General features: G+C 39.6%; 1 protein-coding gene across 2 annotated transcripts in view; it reads right to left on the bottom strand.

Annotated features, from left to right (window-relative positions):
• Positions 1-314: 314 nt before the first annotated feature.
• Positions 315-23,258, bottom strand: part of kifc3 (kinesin family member C3) — a 28,353-nt gene continuing 5,409 nt past the window's right edge. The window contains exons 2-22 of one of the 2 annotated variants that reach the window (XM_056766462.1): positions 19,537-19,660; positions 18,407-18,555; positions 14,782-14,992; positions 12,467-12,603; positions 12,191-12,256; positions 11,689-11,820; positions 9,242-9,523; positions 8,413-8,586; positions 7,578-7,725; positions 7,359-7,489; positions 7,161-7,272; positions 6,906-7,087; positions 6,714-6,818; positions 6,505-6,635; positions 5,419-5,542; positions 5,100-5,229; positions 4,341-4,570; positions 3,880-4,032; positions 3,448-3,571; positions 3,169-3,215; positions 315-1,587 (exon numbers count right to left, since the gene is read on the bottom strand). In XM_056766462.1, the coding sequence (XP_056622440.1) occupies positions 1,579-1,587; positions 3,169-3,215; positions 3,448-3,571; positions 3,880-4,032; positions 4,341-4,570; positions 5,100-5,229; positions 5,419-5,542; positions 6,505-6,635; positions 6,714-6,818; positions 6,906-7,087; positions 7,161-7,272; positions 7,359-7,489; positions 7,578-7,725; positions 8,413-8,586; positions 9,242-9,523; positions 11,689-11,820; positions 12,191-12,256; positions 12,467-12,603; positions 14,782-14,992; positions 18,407-18,555; positions 19,537-19,660 (2,901 nt within the window). In that variant the 3' untranslated portion in view covers positions 315-1,578. Of the gene's footprint in view, positions 3,216-3,447; positions 3,572-3,879; positions 4,033-4,340; positions 4,571-5,099; positions 5,230-5,418; positions 5,543-6,504; positions 6,636-6,713; positions 6,819-6,905; positions 7,088-7,160; positions 7,273-7,358; positions 7,490-7,577; positions 7,726-8,412; positions 8,587-9,241; positions 9,524-11,688; positions 11,821-12,190; positions 12,257-12,466; positions 12,604-14,781; positions 14,993-18,406; positions 18,556-19,536; positions 19,661-23,258 lie in introns of both variants that reach the window. The other variant, XM_056766461.1, reaches the window with a different exon arrangement.

A 23,258-nucleotide genomic window follows, 5' to 3' on the forward strand; every position in this document is an offset into this window, starting at 1 on the left:
AAAGAAATGAATACTTGACGATATCTTTGTTCTGTGTCAGCCACCATAGTGCTTCGAAAGTGGGGGTGGAGTGAGTGGTTGCAATTCACAACCTCACCGCTAGATGCCACTAAAGCTTCATTTTTATATACAATACATTACACAAAAGTTTAGTCTACACTACAGAAGATGAACAAATTGCTTAGATTTTGGGTCACTTGCAAGCATGTAACATTCTGAATTTCAACAATGCTGTTAACAAAATGATGACAGTGTGAAAAAAAAGGTCCTACAGGAAAGCACAACATTGAACAAGACGAATCATTTTGCCAAAGTTTGGTTCAGAGCTTTTATTAAAAACAGTGTACAAAACAAAACTGTATACAAACGTACATCAATGTGAATACAAGCAAGACCCTCAGAGCCACAAACTGGTGGATTTTTACAGTTCAAGTCAAACGTGTCCACTGTTTACGTACTGTTAGCTCAGTGAGGAGTCACATTAATACATACATATTTACAAATCTAGTCCTCATCCTGTTTACTCGCCGAGTTCAGCAAACACTGTATACCATTATGTTCATCATGAAAATATTTAATGATTGTCATAAAAAGAAAAAAAATGTGAGCACATTCTGACAGTCTCAAAACATGCATGCATCATGAAGACACATCCAGGCTTTAAATGGCCTTGGAGTTTCTACATTATATACAAAAAATACACAATGCTACGGAGAAACAAACTTTTTGCATTATTTCTTATTGCCATAATTAAATGGTTTTCAATGTGTGTCAGCTCTTAAGGTTTGACTTGTTCTTGCAGAAAAATTCAAGAGATTGATAAAGAAAAAGTTATCTTAAGGAGTCAAGGATCTCTTTAAAGGGATAGTTCACCCAAAAATTATAATTCTTTCTTCATTTATTCACCCTCAGGTTGTTCCAAAGCCTTATACATTTTGTTGTTCTGTTGAAATTAAAAAACAATATTTTGAAGAATGTCAGTAAAAAAGCAGATCTCGCCCCCCACTATGGCATTAAATGGGGGATGAGATATGTTTGGTTACTGACATTCTTTCAAATATCTACCTTTGTTTGGAACAACCTGAAGCTGAGTAAATGATGACGAATTTTCATTTTTGGGAGAACTAACCCTTTAAGATCTCGGACACACACAGATATACAAACACGCACATTCAAGCGTTGTAAATCAAATTCATTCACGTAACATTAACACTAAAAATGACTCGACTAAAGTGCATTATTGCCCGGGAATACTTTGCAGTAACAGAAGGATCTCTACGTCCTTAGGCAGCAGACGCTGTCGAGAGATCAGGGGGTGGTCCTCATCTTCAATTACGTATCATTATAAATCACGTCCAATGAATAGGAATGTCAATTCGGTGGAGGTCTCTCATGGTCGTGGTTGATAACACAAAACCTGATTTGCCAGTTAAGCTCCTTCCTTTCCAGGAAGCAGAATATCATTGGTAGAATCCTCAAGGAGGGAGCTGATTGGTCGAGAGCTGTGGAGGAGGAACGGCACTGAAGGTGGGCATCTCTCAGTGGTCCGTTGTTGTGGCGTCTGTCACGCTATCAACTTCAATCGTCCTATAAACGAAAAAACAAGGCAGAGATGAAGCCTGTGATTCACATAAGCGGTGATGACGTATTTTGTGAGGTTTACGTTTTAATGACAGTGAAATAAAACGCAGGGGCGGCACGCTGTTCCTGTGAAAACCACACAACAGATATTATTAAAATACGCTGCTGAGATTTCACTTGCTATCTTGTCTTCATTTTTTAACAATTCTGCTATAATTGTAAAAAAATTAAGTGTAGAAGAAATCTCTGAGCTAATTGAGTTATTACTCATTTCACAGGAGAATCTTTCTGTATAATTTTAAGGTTGAACTTTTTTACCCTCACGATACACATTTGTATTAAAAAACACAAACACATCGTCATGTCACCATCACCACAGGGCAGCCCAGCCAAACAAAAGCTGTGGGGGGTTAGGGGTCTGCATTCCCAGAGGTCGTGAATTTGTTGTCGCTCTGATTATATTTTTGATTTGGAAGCGAGAGTGGGCGGCATTTCTTGAAGTTGGAACTGTCTGTAATTTGTGTCTTTTTAATAAGAGCTGTGTGTAACATTAGGTGCAAAATGAAAATGCATTTCGAGCTGACCACGCCCCCACACGCAATGACGCTGTACCGGGGAGGGGGCATGGTCAGCTCGAAATGCATTTTCAAGTCCACATTGAATTTTGCACCACTCAACGTGCTGTGTGTGAATGAAAATGCAATCCCAAATGTTCAACCTGTAAATGTTAATGCATTAAGGGAAAATAACATTAAAATTTTCTTTTTGCTACAGTTTTGCTTGACTATCTTAAACATGTACAATCCCGGGAATGCATTTTCATTTTGCAACCTAAGAGCGTTAAAAATATCTATTTAAATAACTTATCAAAACTAGTGTAGGAACTGACAAATTTAATTGATATCATTGAATTTTTATTTTCATTTTGCACCTAATGTTGCACATACATTATTTGAAATGTATATTTAGATACACAATTGCATTGTAAATTTACATACTGCATTGCCATTTCGCATATTACATTGCAAATAGAATTTTGCACCACATATGCTTCCATAGATATGACGTCATTGACAGGCGACTGCACAGCCCCGTGTTGCTGTTTATAATGGCATTTTATTTCATAATTTCATGATTTAGGCTTTTGCATCATTATATAAATAATCCGTTTGAAAATGCAGAACCTGGAAATTGAGGGGTGGACGTGGAAAAAAATTCCACCGCCGTGAAATACAAACCGATCGCACAGACCTCTATACTGGGGGTAATTGAACAAAACACACACACTTATCACCTCTCTCGCACACATGTAATTAACAATGACATACAGTAAATACACAATGCACAATTACAGAACCCACAAAAGACGACAAATAAATAAGACAAAAACGTTAAGCAAAACAAGACGAAAACAAAATCAACAGACTGGGCAACATTTATCTTGACGGACATCCACACTCGCACAAAGCTTGTTGGGGTTAAAGCCGCTGTGTTAGATGGGTAGGCATTGACCAGGTGACGCGTGGGGCACCATGCCATGCTGAGCGATTTCATGCCAAGCGACCAACCACATAAAACCCCACCTACCTGCCCACCGTCCCCAGCCAATGGGCTGCTTCTGTCTACCTTTCTATCTGTAAACCAACCAATTACAGGGTCACAATGCAAACCGTAAGTTGCAAGAAAAGGGAACAGAACTGATTTTTGGTTATGAAGTGTGACCTGTCCTGAATGTATGAGGTGGCAGCTTAAATTGTAAGACAACTGATGATTTTGTTTTCATATTAGCAGGTATTTCTGCATAAACTGTCTTGGGATGTATTGTTGATGTAAATAAATCGGTGAATAAAAAAGTGAATGAGTTACCTGTGGAAAGCTGGCTGTGGGACCTCTGGCGGGTGCTGCTTTTAGAGGTGGAGGAGAGGGTCGAACCTGCACTACTGGCCCTTGAAATGGGAATTGGGACAGGGGTCACGGGAGGAGAGTCCAGCTGCAAGCAGAAAGCCAGAGAATTTCGAGAAATGTAAAGAGTTAAATGGAAACATTAAAATATCTTTAAGGTTGTAAGCCAAAACTGCCTGACTGGAAGTTTGGAAATGTTTGTCTGTTTTCAATGACGTCATAAAATACAATAAAACAGCAACATCACTTAAAAAATAACAACAAGAGAACAAGGAGGAACAGAGTGTATTGCAGACAAAAATGTTGTTCTTGTATTAACAGGAGAGAATCTGTAGATGAGGGAGTCAAAGGTGTCTTTGTATTCAGTCATAAGCACAAGAATGTGTGTGTGTGTACCTCAACGCTGTCATGAGTAGGTGAGGAGGATGTTGAAGAGTTCTCTGCTTGTCGTCGTGATGAAGACGAGGGGCCGATCTCAACAGTCCGAACGCGCTGAGCAAACTTCAGAGAGCAGACAGACTCGCTGACGTTGCTCTCTAGAGGAGACACCTGACACAGAGAAACAAAACACATAACCAATGGCTGACAGGAAATCAGAATGGGACACTGCACATGAAAACGTGACATCTGTCTTGTGATTCACATGTAACATGATTTCACTGATTTGCTGGTGATTTTTTGTGGCGAATAATGTGTGCACAAAACCGCTTAAAATACCTGACCTGCTTAACAAGCTTCAATCCAATTATAAAATGGTTTAAAATAAGCCTTTCTCTATACCTCCAGAACAAATCTGGCCTTGCTGACCCACTACACGTTTTAAAAGCATCCTGTAAGCAGCCAAAAGTGGGACTCACCTGCACCATCATGAGGGTTTTACTATCTCCACTCAGCGAGTCCTGCAGGAGGTAAGTGAGGCGGGAGTTTCGGAAGGGCACGTGTGAGTGTTTTGAGCGCAGGGCATTGATGACATCACCCAGCGCAGACAGTGACTTGTTGATGCACTTAGCCTCACGCAGACGGCTGCCCTCAGCACCCGATTTGGCGATTCGCTCAGAACCAGCCAGATCGACTAGATTCAGCTTACCTGCAAAACAGAGAGAGTGTTAAAAGACGGTTTTAAAGGTCCAGTGTATGAAATTTAGCGGCATCTAGTGGTGAGGTTGCAAACTGCAATCAATGGCTCACTTCACCCCTCTCTTTCATAGTACTAAGGTGGCTGACACAGAACTAAGATGTCGTCATGTTTTCTCTTCTTTGCTGAAGGAGAACATGTATTTACAAAACACTTTCTGTAGAGCAGTTTGTCCATTTAGGGCTACTGTAGAAACAACATGGCGAACTCCATGTAAGGGAACCCGTGGTGTATGTAGGAAGAAATAGCTCATTGTAAAGTAGTAAAAACATAACGCTTCTTTATGTAAAGACTTAATACACCTCTGAAGAGATAGTTATGTAAAATAATAAGAATTCAATTTCCACAGGACTAAAAAAAAGAAACTTGTAAAGGAATTTCCATAAATTGTAAAAAATATTTCTGCTCAAGGCAATATGTGGCTGAGGGTTAGGCTGTAAAATAATAGAGGTCTAAGGATGTCACATAAATGCGTGTGTACCTGAGGTACGATGGCCTGTTGATGAGTTGAAACCCGCTACAGTGATGATGAGGAGAGCGTGAGAGCGAGAGCTGTGCTCATTTAGATTGGTACAAGCCGTTGCCCTGTTCATGTGACCCAGTTCAAATACCTGCAGGGTTCAATGGGCAAAGGAATCAAAGATTGAATAAATACGCTCAAGGTTAATGCCTGTGTATTTAATACATCTTACATAGGAACGATGAGAAAATTAAATTACACAGCAACATAAATATGCAAATATGGACTTCCTCCGATTACATCTTGCTGTTCATCTGGGTGGGATGGTGTGAACTCTCACCTTGTTAATGTCCCCTGCGCTCTCCACGGTGAACTCTGTGAGTCCTGGCACATACAGCTGCCCACTCCCATCCGGACACATCTTTATATCAAGCTTCTCATTCGGATTATCACCCAGAAGATTTCTGCAGGAATCAAATAGAAAGTTCATTAAATAGTCAAAAACATTCATGATAGTGTTGTAGGGGTTTTTAAGTGAATACAAAGAGTTAAGGGATGAAACGATTCACTGTGAGCCGGTTGAAAATCAATTATAATGTGAGGATTCAAGTCAGTTGTTATAGTCCCAGTGAAATTAAAAGTGACAATTCTTATTTTTTTCATGAAATATTGCAGCGTTTATAGTAAATATCTCATTATTGTGGGTCCTTTTCTTTTTAAAATTTTAAAATAATAAATGTAAATTAGACGGCTTGGCCGGAGCATCTGTTAACTCCTCCCCTTCAGCTGCCCGTCTACTGCCAGCTTGATTTCAAAATGAACGCAACAGCTGTTTTTACACATCCAATTAATTCTTAGTGAAAAACACGACCCACGCCCACTCCTTTTCTACTTTGAAATCCCTTTTCACTCAGAAATGTGAATACGGAAGTAAAAACGATCGCAACTTACGGTTCATGGGGACTTTAAATGAATCGCTTTTGTTTTGAACAGCATGGGGCGCTGTGTTTACTGCAAACTTTGAAAACGTGTATATGCTGACAATCCAATTTAGGCCAGACAAAGTCTTTGTATAATTGAATCCCATGAGCCTCAAAAAAAACTATATATGTACCATACTGTACCATTAAAGCTACAGGAACACCAATGGGATGCTTAAAGTAAGGTGATCCTTCTGCTTCAGTATAAAACATAATCTGTCCAGATGGGCCAAAGGTTACGCAACACAGCAGGAACACAAGAGGCGGGGTGAGATAAAAAAAAGTGTGACGTGTGGTCTATTCTGTTTATGGCTTACAGATGGCTGATTTTTTATGTAATCTGTTTTTACACAACTGCTGATCAGCAGAATCTAATGAAAACCAGAATAGACGCCAAGTAAATTATAAAACACGAGTGAAAATCTGCACGACACCGGTTCTCTTACCGAAGCGTCTCGTTGTAAATTTCCACCATGCTAACGGTGATTTTGTAATCCCAGTCTGGCTTCTTCTCCGACACTTCAGAGAAGAGGAGCCGGAGAGCGCGCTGGTTAATGCCAGGGTCATTAGGAATGCCCTACAGGACAGAGACAAACATTAGAACATCATTTTTTCGGAAGAAGGAAGCAGATACGCGATTGTGGTGAGGCAGTACCTCCATAGTGTAGGTCTTTCCAGAACCTGTCTGCCCATAGGCAAAGATGCATACGTTAAAGCCATCGATACAGGAGGTGACCAGAGACTGCACTTCCTGGAACACCTGGCCAATCGGAAGACGGGAAATTCTGAGGTCATATTTCGTTCAGGATGAACGCATATTTAAACATAAGAAAACTTGTGCACAAACCTCCTCTTGAGTAGCCTGAGGAGGAAAGACTTTGTCAAGTTGAAAGGTCATGAGCTTGCCCTTATTGGACAGGTAAAGAGCAGCGTCATCATCAAGGTCAAAGGTCACAACGTTTTTGGTCTCGGCAGCATCCGCTTCTCCGGGGCAGATGGGACGTACTCGGCACAACACACGGATGTTTCCTGAAAAACGATGCGTTTTTATTAACCCTGTTCAATGTACAAACAAACGTCCCAGAATGCTTTGCGTTCTCACCTTTGAGGCGCACCAGCTCATTATGGCATTTCTTCCTCAGGTTCATCTCGCGCTTGTATTTTCTCAACAGTTCTTGGTTTGCGCTACTCACCTCTCCGATCACCTGACAGATCTACATCGCACCAAAACAACACAACGCTTTTAGCATCCAAGCAATCGAGCTAAGGTGCGTTCTGCATATGTCTGTACTCATCTCACCTCTTGCTTTGCCTCGCCGATGGCTTTCTCCAGCATGTAAGGGAAGTCCTGCACCTGCCTCTTCAGACAGTTGTAATCGCAAGTGAGCGTCCTCAGTGCCGGCTGGAGGGTCAGGAGGTTCATCCGCACGCCTGCGCACGCAGACAGAGGGGTTGGCACAAAGATGAATTAGTCACATGGATGAGAAGAGAACGGGAGAATTTAAGGTTTACTACTCACCTGCGAGGTTCTCGTGGACGGCCTTCATCTCACTCTCGGCTCTGATGAACGCTTCCTCGATCACTCTGTTCTTCTCCTCCTCCAGACTCTGCATCTCGGCCTCCAGCTGACCCTGAGCTCTCTCCATCTCACCCTCATGCATGAGTATCTAACACACACACATACATAGACGTCTCTACAAACGATTCTTTGAGCTTCTTTGTTGTTATTTAGATCAGAGTCATGTGTCAGCAGTAACGTATGATGTTTGGTGCGGGGGGGGGGTCATTGGTCACATACGAGAAGGGCAGCTGGACTTACGCACATTCAAAACGAATGAAATACACAAGGTGGTCAACTATATCACAGCGGATTATTTGGATCACGCAATTCGGGGTCACGTTACGAGCTAGTAACTCTGCAAATATTCGGGACAAGACAGGTCAAAAATGTGAGCATCAGCCAACATGAAATTCTGAAAGAAAACTAAACAATAAATGTTTTTTCCCATCCCTAAAGTTAATGTTTTTATGTTTGAGTTGATATCAGACAACAGACATTTTTGACCTCTGACCCGCTGCAGAGCAAACCGGCCGACCTTGGAGAGCCTGCCGGTGACCTCCACGTTACCCCCACCCACCGCCTTGGAGAGCAGACCGTAGAGACGGCTGCGATCCATCCTCAGCTGTAATAAAAGTGAAGAAAGAGCCGTTAACCTGCCCTTCCACAACTTCACCTTGATGACAGGGACCTCACATTAAAACCACTTGGGTACAAGACATATCAGCCGATCTTCAGAGAGATACTCCAAAGCGTCTCAGAATGTGCATCATAGAGGAATCGTGTGTGGTGATACCTGTTGACGTAGCTGACTGCTGGTTCTCTGGGACTCGTGGAGCTGTTGTTCCAGTTCTCTGAGGAGTTGTCTCTGCAGACCCAGCTGCTCCTGAAGCGTCTGGTTACGACCCTGAGCGTCCATGAAAGCCTGCTTACACTGAGACGACTCCACTTCAACCATCCTAGTCACATACTGAAAAGAATAAAACAAGACACGTCTCAATAAAAATATTATTTATTTGTATTAAAGGGGTCATATGGGGCAACTACGTGTTTTTCTGTGTCTTTTGTGTGTTATAAGTTGCCCATGCATGTATTAGATATGTAAAATTGTGTCGGAACAAAAGATAAATTCTATCTAAAAGCGAATGCTCACCCAAAACTGCCTGAAATGCCTCGTGTAACCATACCCCCACAAATCTGCATCAGTTTGTGGTATGAGTTGATTAAGACCGCCCAAATGTACACGCAAGTAAGGTGGGTGTACCTGTCAGAACAATTGATTTTGAACCTGATGTTCCAAATATGCTAAGAGGCGTTACATCTCCGTCACACGCTTGCAGTATTCGACCAATCACTACACTCTGGCTAACAGGCCAATCATAGCATACCTTGCTTTTTTGAGCGATGAGCTTTGTTAAAGATCTGCAAGTTTCAGAGAGGCGTTGGAAAGATGAGATACAAACATGCACGGTATGTGGAAAATACAGCGTTTTTAACCTTAAATCCTGTATACACATTGTATTACATCTTAAACAAACGATAATATTAATTTTAGCCGTATCATATGACCCCTTTAAAAACAACATTGAGACATCAGTAGGATCTCTGTAACCTGCAGTTCTCACCTTGACCTGCGGGGGCAGCGCAGCCTGGCGTGACAGAGCCTCCTCTGCATCATGAAGTTGTGAGGTTAGCTGCTCCTCGTTCTGGCTCCTGTGCATCGACGTCTCCTCCAGTTGCCTCTGGAGCTGCTGTCTGTGCCGTGCGGCCTCCTCTAACTGCTGCTGGAGCTTTACCACCACACCCGTCTTCACCTGCACCTCCTGCTCCAGCGCAGACAGACGCCGCTCCCGCTCGCGGCACTCCTCCTCTTTACGACACAGCTCGCCTCGCAGGACCTCCACATTGTGAGACGGACAGAAGAATTAGCAGTTGACTGAGCACATCACATCTTAATGAACTGCAACACATCGCCGTTTTAAGCATCAAACAATTTTACAATTACATTTATGAGAATGGATGTATGAAAATGTATTTCATGTTTTCAAATGTGAGGCAGGACTTTAAACCAATTATTTTTTATTTGGCTTTCCTGGTAAGTACTAGACACCAACAAATTTGGATGTACAGTTATTCACAAAAGGTTGACATGTAAAGATATACTTAATGATCACAACAGACTCTTTTACATTGCTTTTCAATGCTGCAAAACACTGGCCTGTATACACTGGGAACAGTTTTTCCAGCCAAGAACCTTTGGTACTACTGTATGATACGGAATACACCCAGAAACAATCTGTTATAAGTATCTATTATTTTGCAGATATTAAAGCTGTGATAGTCTGAGGATATCATCGGACACAGAAAAGATACACAAATACTGAAACATTAACAACATCTGGCTGTTCATCAATTAATCACGATTAATCGCATCCAGAATAAAAGTTTGGGCTAACACAATATTATATTATATATAATATTTTAATTTTGTAACTATAAACACATTCACATTTTATTGTATGTGTACATGGAAATATTTGCATTTATATATAAATATTTAGATAAAAAATATAAAAATTAATAAATGTTTTATATTTTTTAAACATTTAAAAAAATATATTAATATATACACATGCAAATATTTCAACGTAAACATGGACATATTTAAGAAAAATATAAAAGATAATAATATATATTGTATATAAATATTTAGATATGATTTAAAACAAAAATATATATATTAACATTTATTCATTTTTATATATATATTTTAATATATACATGTATTTGTCCGTGTATGTGTTTATAAAAACAAAATGAATATGAACAGTACACATACATGTATAATGTAAACACACACCCTTATTCCGGATGTAATTAATCGTTTGAAAGCCCTACTTTAGCATTGTTTTTCAGCTATTGTACATGGAAATCTTGTTGTACAAGTATGATGTGTTGATTGGTTGGGGAGTCAGTTGTCCTGCCCCTCCTGAACTGTGATTGGACAGCTGAGTAACATTGATGAGCACAGCGTTTAAGTCAAAATTAACATTTTTAATTCTTCAGTGTTTAAAAAGTGTGGCCCTTTAATTGCAAAAAAAAAAAGAACGTAACCTCATGAAAAAATGCTTTAACGTGTCTGTCAAGGCACACAAACAATAGACATGTTAGATGTCTACTTTATCTGAAACACCCATTTTAGATTTTGAATTGAACTATATCAGGTGTTTTAAGGCCGGGGTTATTAAACTTTTCAGTCCCAGTGACTCCCACTATTTTAGGAGGTGGTTAAAATAGAAAAACGTTGCACACAACTGTGCACATGAATTATTAGGTCTATCCCAACACGCGCATAATGACAACACAGAAAAACTATATAACATGATATTATTATATTATATACTATTACTAGATGGTCAAATTTCATCAAACAGATTTGAGTGCTGATGTGCTCTTTATAACATCAGCCTCTTTTTGTACCCGAGGTTGACAGCCTCCGCAGATAGACTGCGGTGCTTCACTGCCCTCCTCCGCTGGACTCCCTGCGTTGTCCTTGGTTGATACGTTTCATTTCGACAAATAAAAATATCCTAAACTTAAAGTCTGAAAAATATTCTGGGTGCACATATGGGAATGTTTAAAGTTGTGCAGTAAATTGACTTGCTGCACCTAACCTAATGCGGTTACCAATGTGACATAATCACCTCAGGGGTACGATCGAGGGGGAGGAAATTCCAACGGCTGATGGCTTTTTATTTTCATGGTTTTATTTTTAACGTAACTTATAATTTTATATTTTGTTACACTTATTGATTAAATACGCTATTTCTAATAATTAAAAAATATATATTTCTGAAAATCATCTATTTTGGGAACCCTGTTTTAAGGGATATCCAAATGTGGGTGTGAAACACTGTTTTAATGTTACAGCCTACAGACTTGGCCCACCTGAGTGGGACCTCTGCCAGGAACAACTTCTCTTGGTTGAACCTGGTTAGTACACCATGTCATGTTACCTGATATGAATGCGTGTATGAGCGAGAGAGTGTTTAGGTCATCTGTGGTTATATACCTGGCTGTGTGGGCAGTGGGAGGTAGAGCAGGTGGTCTGAGGCTGTTGGCCGTGACTAGCCCTCAGCTCCTGTTTGAGACGTTGGTTCTCAGTCTCCAGCACCTCCAGCTGTTTCTCCAGATCTGTCGCCCCCTACACACAAACATCCGAGACTATGACGGTTAAGTTCCTCTACTATCAACAAAGCATCTACCATATGTGACCCTGCACAACAAAACTTAAAAAGTCTTATGGGTCAATTTTTTCGAAATTGAGATTTTTACATAATCTGAAAACTGATTAAATAAGATTCATATTAATGAATGAGTGGTTAGAATATGACAATATCTGGCTTTTATATATTTAAGGTAGGAAATGTACAAAATATCTTTTATGGAAAATTATCTTTACTTAATATCCTTATGATTTTTGGCATAAAAGAAAAATCGAAGAAAAATCGCAAACTTCTTCTCAAACACCGAAAACAATAGTGTTGCGACCACATAGCTGTTGTTGATCTTACCAGCTCAGAGCGCAGTCTCTCCACCTCCTGCGTCTGGTCCAGTAGTTTCTCCTCCAGCTCCTTGACCTACAAAAAGCAGCAAACCGTATTAAATCTACTCCTGAAGTCAGCGTGTCTCACGCATCAACCCTCATGAGATACAGATCTGTTTTCATCTCATTCGACAGAAAACAATGAATATCGGTGTACAAAAGGTCACGATTCACAAGCGACAGGGAATGTAAATGATCCGTCTGAAACACTGAGCTCTGCTGTGTGTTTTTGTGTGTAACACACCTGTGTGCGTAGCCCTGTGATGATAGCGAGTTGTTCCCCTTCGTCTTTTTGGAGCAGTTCTTGTGATTGAGCCTTGTTTATTTGTAAAGCGTTAAAATCCACAGGCCTCTGATTTACAGCATTAGATAACCTGGTACCTGCAGAAAACACACACGTTTTAAACACATCTGCAGCAAAAAACAAGTGATATCAGCAGAAACATCCTTGACAAACATATGAATGATTCACCAGCACATTGTATGTGCTGTTGTGTTCCTCTGAAGGGTGGCGATAGTCATTTTCAACCACCTGTCATCAAACCAATGTGATTTTTTTTAATATACTGTAGCTAACTGTAAAGATATCGATAATAGTTCAGCTGGTAAACCATGGCGCTTAAAGACACCAAGGTCATGGGTTTGATTCCCAGTCAACACACACTGAAATGTGTAACCTTAAATAACTGTGAGGCACTTTTGATGGGCATCTGCAAAATGTTAAAATGTCAGCAGCTAAACGAGAAAATCACATTACAATGTAACACAAAGACTGTAAACCTTTTCAAATTCTTTTCAAAAATTTCCAGCGATTAATAAACTTGTGACAAACGCCGGTGTTTTGACAGGTTGTGACTTGTCACTCAGCATCTTTAACATTATCTGTTATTTTTTACTTTAGATATCTTTACTTTGAACTATAGGGCTGTCACACGATAAATCGTGATTAATCGCATCAAGAATAAAAGTTTGTGTTTATATAATATATCTGTGTACTGTGCATGCTAATTTTGTATTTTTAAACATATATATTTAAAGGCGCAGTTTTTGATTTACAGCGGCCACTAGTTTATAGTTTTGCAACAAATCGCTCAGTCCAAACACGACGGTGGCCACCATAGTACAAAAATATGTCGTTCTCATGATGACGCAGGGAAGAGATCATGCGGGCATTAGAAAGACTGTAGAAAGAGCGATGTCTTATTTATTACATAAAATAAAAGGTCTGTGGATTTTAAGTATAAAAAGAAGGTTTAAAGTCAGGCAGGAGCTAGGACCTAATATTAATATTATAAACACTTTCCAGGAGAGACGCGTTAGGACCTGAGGTACTAAGGTTTTTAGCAGAGAAACTCATAGATATGAGATACTTTCCAGCAGAGAGTCATGAGAGAGAAAGATCAGGATGAGGGTGATTGATTTGATTCGGATAAGTATGTGAGTTACATTGTTTTTTCTGTTTGTTAGAACCGAGATATGTTGTTGTTTTGTTCTAGTTTCAGCTGTGTGACAGAGCAGTTTAGAGCGTCATTGTTTACCGCTATAATATTGTACTTGTCCAGATACTGGAGAGAGAGAGAGCGAGAGCGCGTTGGCGCTAAAACTGTAGAGAGAGAGCACGTTTTAATCTCTCACTCAATGATGAATAAACTTACATTTAGTCACATGCGTTCCAAACAGTATGATCTGTACGGATCACGGATCATCTGTGATCTGTTTCACCACTTTACCGCAGGGGAGAGGGAGAGGAAATGTGCGTTGTAGACTTGTTTGTCCGTTTAGAGCTGCTGTGCAAAACATGGCGGCGAATTCAATGAATGTAGGCCCGCTTCTGTATGTAGATATAAACAGCTTATTCTAAGGTATTAGAAACATAACGCTTCATTATGTAAGGTCTTAATAACCTAAAGAAATAGTTTTGTATAATTTATTTCATTTTTGTCAGAAGATCCTCCTAGAAACCCTGTATTGTTCCTTTAAGGAAAATGATTAATTGTTTGTATATATATATATAATTTCAATTATTGGCAAATATTTATACATATTTCTTAAAAATGTATGGTTTTGTGTTTATAAATACAAAATTAATATGCACAGTACACAAACATATATTATGTAAACACAAACTTTAATTCTGGATTCGATTAATCATGAATAATAGTTTGACAGTCCTACTTTGATCAAACTATGCTTAAAATGATGGTTCATTATTATTCCTGAAAATACATTTCCACGGTGTAACACAAATAATTTAAATATTTTACCTCAATTAAAATGAATGTTTTTTGTTGTGGTTCATTATTTTGAATGAAAACACACTACAACACAATAAATTGATTTAATACAAACGACAGGTGAGTATTATAATCAGTGGACAGCTAAACACTGACAACACAGGCTTCCGAACCAAACTTATTGTTTATGTCAGAACACAAATTATAACGCAAAATGTTAAATTACGAAAATAGAAGTGTGTAGTGACCAGAAGTGATTGCATTCATTTAGTTGTATAGAGTAGGTTTGTCATTTAAAATATAAAATAAAAAGGTTTGTAATCACCTGTGGGCGATACAGCTTGGTTGAGCCGACTGCTTAGCTGTCTGGGCTGCTCGTGAGGTTCTTGGTGAACAAGTGGACGTTCTTGGTTATTTGATGGATGTTCTTGGTTGATGTGGTGGTCGTGCGTCTCCAGGCTCTGCAGCAGGAGTCTTTTAGCAGCGTCTTCACTGCGGAGGCGCGCCTGAAACTCACAAACCCGTTCCTGCAGCGTCTGCACAAACACAAAAGATCAGTGTAAATGAAACCCGCTGTCAGCTGTGCTATACATGAGAAACTAAAGCAGTGAAACAGGAAGAAATTTTCACATGAATTCTAGACATCTATAAGTTTTCGATTTAGGAAAACTGAAAATTCCATGCTCATTTACTCATCCTGATTGTGTCATTTGATTTTTGACAGCACATTCTGTCAACATTCATCATTCATTTTCTATGGATGTAGAATGGAGGGGAGGCCATTTCTGGATGCTTCTTTAGGCTTCCACAGAAAACAATGGTTTGGAACAACATGTGGGTGAGTAAATGCTGACCAAATTGTCATTTGAGAGCTGTACCTTGACACAAAAGGATTTTGAGAACATTTGTTACCCTGGACAACAAAACCAGTCTTATGGGTGAATTTTTCCAAATTGAGATTTTTACATAATCTAAAAGCTGAATAAATAGGCTTTCTGTTGATGTATGTGTTGTTAGAATAGGATATATCTGGGTGAGATACACACGTTTAAAACTCAGGAATCTGAGAGAACAAAAAAGTCGAAATATTGAGAAAATTGCCTCTGAAGTTGTTAATCAGAGGCACTGTTTCAGGCAATCCACTCACAAAAAGAAAGTTTATATATATATAAGGTAGGAAATAAACAAAATATCTTCATGGAACATGATCTTTTTTACTTAATATCTTAATGATTTTTGGCATAAAAGAAAAATCTATAATTTTGACCCATAACATTTATCTTTGTCTTTTAATAAAAATATCTTCCTGAGCTATATAACACTGGTTTTGTGTTCCAGGGTCACATTTCTAGAGGGAAACCATATTTATCCAATAGACATTATCTTCAGCAACTCAAACGTCTACACAAGCACAAGCAGAAATATTCAAGCAAACAGGGTGGAACTATAAACATAACAGACGATTACAGCAGCTTTTGTGAAGACCGACGTCAGAATAAGGCACAGCAGCTCATAGCCAAGCACAAAGAGAGAATCAGAGGGAATTACGTAGGCAGACATCCAGGAACAGGACAAAGTAACCCTCTTAACAGATGTACCGACATCAACCAGGTGCAGAGAAAAAGAAGTCAAGGAAAACCAGAGAAAAATGGAGGGTAGAGGAGAAAAGTAGAAAAGCATGAGAAACAGCATGAAAGCAGGTGACAACGATGGATGACAAAGGACAACCCACAGAACTTAAACATCACATCAAACAAAGAAAAACAGCACAGTTTCTTTCACACTGGAGCCAAACTCTCTAAATGCAGATCAAAATGTGCACATACCAATGCATCGAGGGGGAAATCCTGCATTACAATGATTCGCTGGGCTGGAAATACGCTATCTACAGAAGAGCATTCTACCTTACAGGTGACCCAGTTGGTTGCATGAATGCAGAAAGGTCTAGTGATGGTCTAAACTATTGTTTGAGTTGAGGATCAATTCTACTAAGCATTGAAAAGCAGGAGGCCTCTCTGAACATCCTAGCCAATCAGATCTCACCAATGCTTATGGGTTGGCCACCATGTGACACTATTAAATGTTTCATATCCGCATAATTGCTATGCCTTTTATCTTTGCAAAAACAAACTTTTTTGGTTTTATTGAAGTAAAAAAATAAAAAACCTTTTAAACTAAATCAATTAAATAATACATTAATACAATTATTTATTTATTTATTATTTATTTCATACGGCATTATAGTATTCTAAATCCTGACTTGTTGATGGAAAATAAGTTACTGTGATTTCAGAGAAATGTAAACAATATCCAGAATTATATATAGCGATAAACACCACATATACACACAGCTCTTATTTTGGACTGTCTCATACCTTTCACAGATGTTTACCAAGGCTTGGAGATCAAAGGAAAGAGAGACGTTCTCCTAATATATCACTACCTCATGTTATGTAACTACAATTGTTACATTCAGTACAAAGGATAACATGACACCAAAACAAGGCTAACTATTGATACTGTCTTGTGAAACTGGCACAATCAACAGTGACAAAACAATCCTTCAAGTTTTCTATTAATTTTTGTCTGGTGACAAATGGGCATAACAATGATGGGGCAAAAGCAAACCCAGGGACCTAAGAATCATAAAAATTTGGAAACAGGTTTTTAATCAAGCCAGTAGGCAAATTTTCAGTAACCACCCAAAATACTTCAACAATTCATAAGCAATGCCCTAGCAGGTAAAAAGCAACATTCTAAAAACTTTGGCAAATGCTATAGCAACACTGTTGCTGCCAAAATGTTGTTATGGTTGAAAATCTTTCTTCATAAAAAAGGGCTCCATCTGGAGAGCTTTTAAGTATTTTACAAAGCACTCAACCTTCCATTTCGACCATAAGCACAGAAGAACAATTATTAAGTGTATTGTAGACGAATAAACAGTATCAGTGTAACACTTTGTGCAAACAGCAGTCCATTTATTTAAGAAACCCTGTGAAACGTGATGGTCCCACAGATACGGCCGTGGGGGATCCCCAAAATAAACAGACTCCACAGGGTAATCTGCCCTGAGCAACCTGTTCAGCTGAGAAGCTCTCCAGCTGATAACATTGTTTAAATACAGAACAGACATTCAGTGCTGCATCTTATTAACCCTGTAAAACCAATTATCCAGAAAACAGATGGAACTACACAACAGTCACTGGACATCAAAGTCTTCTGAATCAAAACACTACCATAGGTAGAAGAGAGCAAAGTTTAATTTGCTATTCACCGATTGATATCCTTGAAATTTTGCAAGTGATTTTTTGATATTTCTTACAATATAACGTTTGGTAACAAAATAATGAAAATTGGGTACAATAATTGGTGAGGTAAGACTGAATTAATAATAATTCATTACATTAATATAGAGCTTTTCTTTGTACCCCTAGCTCTTTACATCAAAGGGGGGTGATCTCCTCAACCACCACCAATGTGCAGTATCCTGGTGGATGATGTGACGGCAGCCATATTGCGCCAGAACGCCTGCCACACACAAGCTTATTGGTGGAGAGGAGACAGAGTTACGAAGCCAATTAGTACATATGGGGATAATTAGGAGGCCATTATGTATACAGGTGAATGGGCGAATTTTGGGGATTTTTAATGACCACAGAGAATCAGGACCTCGGTTTTACGTCTCAGCCGAAGGACGGTGCTTTTTTACAGTATAGTGTCCCCGTCACTATACTGGGACATTAGGACCCACCCAGACCACAGGCTGAGCTTCCCCGGCTGGCCTCACTAACACCTCTTCTGGCAGCAACCTAGTTTATCCCACGAGGTCTCCCCTCCAGCTCAACCCTGCTTAGCTCCAGTGGGCAGCCAGTCTTGGGCTACAGGGTGATATGGCTGCCGGTTGTAAAGAACAAAGCACTATGAAGGAAATATTTATAATGAGGCCGTACCTGTATCAGGAGCTGTTGCTGCTCGGAGGTGGCCGCTTCAGATAGGTCAGAGGTCAAACAATGGCGCTGAAGGACAGAATTGGGCAGTGAAAGGAAGGAGCTCTCCTCCTCACCATCACTCATCAGGATATCCAAAGAACTTGCTGAAACTACACACACACAAAAACAACAAATTACGCTCAAGGAAATGAACAAAAATCCACATTCTAGCTTCTACTTAACACAATTAAAATGTTAATCCAAGCATACACCGAAACAAATGCACCATTCATTCACACTGCTGCATACCGCAGTACAGCAGCTCTCAACCTGACATCTATTACTCTCAATCTCTCTCTCTCCCCTCGCTCACTCAGTCCTCTGACTAACACGTCTCAGGGTCTTCTAAGCACCATGGAAACCAGTAAAGCGCGATAAGATACAAGATAACCGTCTCCTGCGGGTGATATATTAACCTGGATCCCATACCAGCCCCTGAACCTTATTCAAGGAAAACAATCAGCGTTTTGTCCTGGATGTCAGACACCCATGCTCCTTCACGCTTACGCGGACGAGACGCCGGTGCGCTTAACCATGACACAGCAGGTAGAGACGCTCTCTCTCAAAACACAATGCAAATCTGTCACTACATTACAGCAAATAACACACAACCTGCAGTCTGCAGCGCTTTCCACAACATCCCACTGTTTCTCTCTCTTTGTTGGCTTCTCGCACTTACCTCGTTTTTGTGTTTTTTGGTCATTGTTTCCCCACACAATTGATGTGCCGGTTATATTGTCCCATGCAGAACGGAGAGCTTTAACTAACACATACGATTTCTCTCTCTATAACACACACAGACATACACATCAGTCCCAGTCTTCAAGCCCCCGGTCTGTCTCTAAGGAGATTTACCCTTCTGTACCTGGACAGAACGCTGTTGTATTCCATTCAGTCTGGAAATGTCGCTCGGGCAGTGAGTCAGAAAGCCTCTCTCTCTCACACCTTCAGTGAGTGAGCGAGAGCTCTCTTACGCACACATCTTCTGTCTCTCTGTTCACCTCTCTTCAACACTCACGCAAATATTTAAACAATCCTTTAAAAAAATGCTGCCAGACAGGTTTCCAGTTGACCCATGTGATGATGCTTACCATCCAATGGGAGGTCTGTGTTCCAGAGTTCCTGAAGGCAGGGGGTGTGGCTGACGTCCCAGGTCTTTCGTGTGCTGTACATGACCGCAGGGCCGAGCAGACCCGCACCGCACCGCTGGACCGGCTGTGGACACAGAAACACATGGTCTTATAAAACTGGGTGACAAATAGCTGGCTGAAGACACCGCTTTCTTTTTGCCTTCTACGTTTTTGTACCTGTGAATCTCCACAAAGTGTCTATAGTACACATGGCTATGAATTACGTTAAGCTGCAAACCATTTTCTATAATGTGAAACAATATAGAAACGTTGCATGTTTGACTTTTAATATTAAATCAGGCTATTATACCTTCATAATATTTTGTTCATTTTGAAACTCAGTAGGGTAAAATAGTGGTGGACATTGTTTCAAGTGTATTTGTCATACTGATAAAATGAAGGTCAAAGTAAGAGCAGTGCATTGTGGGATATAGTACTCCATGCTGTGTGTAGTAGATTAAACATGAGCAGTGTGTCCCAATACTGACAGGAAGCTAAACAACACCGGAATCAACCCGTGGTACATAGCATCATTAAACAAGAACCCACAAAAAGTACTGAAAAGTAATAACTGAATATCAGCTGTGAACGTTGTCAAGAAGTGAACACTTTCCACTGTTGGTGGAATGAAAACTGTCTATCAAGTAACAAGGGAAAAACATGTGTGATAGCTCACTGTCACTTATGTCTTGCCCCTACAGATGTGCCCAGAGGTCTCATGGGACACTGATCTGGCCTTCCCCGCGCCCCTAAAACACACATAGCCTACTGCACACAACCCATACACGCTGCAGAAAAAGTAAATTAAGAGAATGTGTAATTGTGAACAACCCTTGTTCCCTATATTGTCCAAAAAATGAACAACAAGGAACACGCTCATGGAGTTTTAACTAAACAGATTACATCCCAGTGGCCACAGTTCACACCAACAGAAGAGGATTAAAGTCCATATAAGCACATATTGAACTGTATCTACGTATAAGAGACTATATGGACTGAACTGTGGATATGTATACGAGACTATAAAGATATCTAAACAGACCCCATCTGCTCACAAACACAAGGAAAACAACATTATTCACTATCACTAGTCTAGTGATAATCTGTTTAACCAGTTCACATATGTACACTTGGGCACCCTCTTGTGGTGTGAATATGTTATTATATTGTAAAATTATACATGCATATTTCAATCAGTCAAGTGTATTTAGGTCAATATTATTAAAACAGGTCTCTGGGTTTTTTCACAGCCAGGCTTTGTGTGAAGTTATGTTAAGCTTGTTTTAGGACTATTGGGGTCTTTTTATTGTAGTCTATCTCTAATTCTCATTGATGATTCTCTGTACAGCAATTATGTATTAAGAATAAGATAATGCTTAAAGCAGTAGGTCACATACAAATTTCCCCCCATTAACTTTCCATAGTAGGAACAATAATATATAAAGTAAGCTACTCATTTAATACAAATAATATTAATGCAAACCAAATGTCAACTCTTTTAGAAGCTTTGATAATATCGACAACAACAACAACATAATACACCTGACTACTTCTAACAGACCACTGAAATAAATGGTAAAGTTCCTATTCAAGGTCTCTCACTGAGATGCACATAGTCTTGTTGTACCAGGAATCCGGCCTTCCTTCGGTCCCTGTCTCGCTCATGCTCCAACCAGCCCCTGTTAATGAGCGATCCCATCCAACCCAACAGCTCTCCAGACCAACTACTCATGACTTCTCCAAGTCTTCATGCTGATGACTTACTGATCTTATTAATAAAATGAAAGTGAGAAACAGCAAGAAAGTGTAAACGTTTGCAGGTTAGTCAAGACGACCTGCATCTTCACGTCCCTCTGCTGAGACACAACAGTTTACCCCAAACATATTTAACCCATAATCCTTTAAGCTTTCAGCAATGACCTCATTCCGCCATCATGGCAGAAGGGATTCAATTCAATCCCTGCACTCGACACCTGTACAGTACTTTCACCTGATCATACGATTAGTGTTATTCCAGCAATTTAGAGAACAAACAGTGACCGTGTTGTAAAATGCCACTTAGAGTACTCAAATAACATAAGTGTGTAAGTAAGTTTCAAAAATACTTTTGGGGCCTCTGAACATAATCCTTTTTCATGAAATGTAAAGTACAACTAGAGCTAGGAACACAATGTACTGTGTTTTTAATAGGGATGCACGGATATGTTAATTTTAGCCGATAACAATAACCGATAATTCCTTTACATTGGAAGCAGATATCAGATTAAATTGTCGATAAAGAGTATCTAAATATTAATATAACATTATACAAGACTGGAACAGAATTCAAAAAGAGGAAAACTGCTTTTATTTGAAGAACATTCACTGCAGAAAACAAGGTAACCATTAGTTCTCTTTTTTCCCTGAAACTCACGTACCAAACCTTCGTTTCAATTAAAGATTCTTTGACTTTAAAACTTTTCTGGAATTATTTTTATTTAATGGACAAATTGAAGATGTTCTTCCAGAGTAAACCTCACAATTGTTCTCAATAGCCACACATCTAACAGGTCTCAAGACAGAAAGCAATATACTATATAAATATTTACGTACTATAGATACATCAACAATGTTAATAGCATCAACAATGTTAATAGCAGTAAGTGAATGATCATGACAGAATGACAGCACTGTACATAACTGTGAGCAGCATGCAGCTAAAGTGGTTTAACCAGAGGATATTATTTATAATTCATTGGCTATAATATATATCCCCCAGACTTTATTATCAGCCGATACCGATAACATTAAAAATGGTCATTTATCGGCAGATACAAATATTGCCAATAAATTATTGTACATCCCTAGTCAAATTATGCACAACACAAGATGCATTTCACTTCTGCTTCACTGTATTTGTTATTAATTGGCCATAAGGGGGAGCAGTAAGAACCAACAACAGACCATCAACTCACACCAACTAATGCACGTGTACATCAGTCACATGAACAAACAAAAATACAGATCTTCTAACATAAGTCAATGTGAATGCCACAACATTATGACACCCAAGATCCCCCATCTCTCTCTCTCGCTCCCTTAGGTCAAGTTACGCTCGCTCATCAGTAAAACAACACTCAGATCCTTCTGATGTTTCAGCAGAGCATCGTCGGGTCTCAGGGGAGGACCTCATACAACACACTCCTCCACTGGGAATAACTGATCATCAGCTCATATCCCCTGATGAAATACCACACTAGAGATCATCATGTCATGGCTTATTTTGTGCACAAGTGTTTTTTAATCTAGTCATTATTGATCGACATCTAAAGATGCACTTTATTAAACTGTTGGTTTAACTGTAGATGTTCTTTAATCTCTGTCACACTATCATACAGACATCAGTTTCACCTTTTCCAGCAGCGCACTAACGCAGTGTGTGTGAATCTCATTAGCCTACTTCTGCCTCGCTCTGTCCCAAGCGTCTCATCTCCTATTTTAGTTCTGGTACCCACATCCTCCAACAAACACTAGATCACCAGACACCAGTACGTACAAAACACTGGCGATGTTACAAAAAACAGCGGTCAAATGACTCTACATGGATCTGAGAGTCGGTTTCATACGTTTGGTACTCTCACACGTTACGCTTTGAAAGATGTTTCAGATTCACACGACATAAAATAAGCATAAACATAACTTAT

This window comes from Triplophysa dalaica, chromosome 14 (assembly GCF_015846415.1).
Source record: "Triplophysa dalaica isolate WHDGS20190420 chromosome 14, ASM1584641v1, whole genome shotgun sequence".
Lineage (NCBI taxonomy): Eukaryota > Metazoa > Chordata > Actinopteri > Cypriniformes > Nemacheilidae > Triplophysa > Triplophysa dalaica.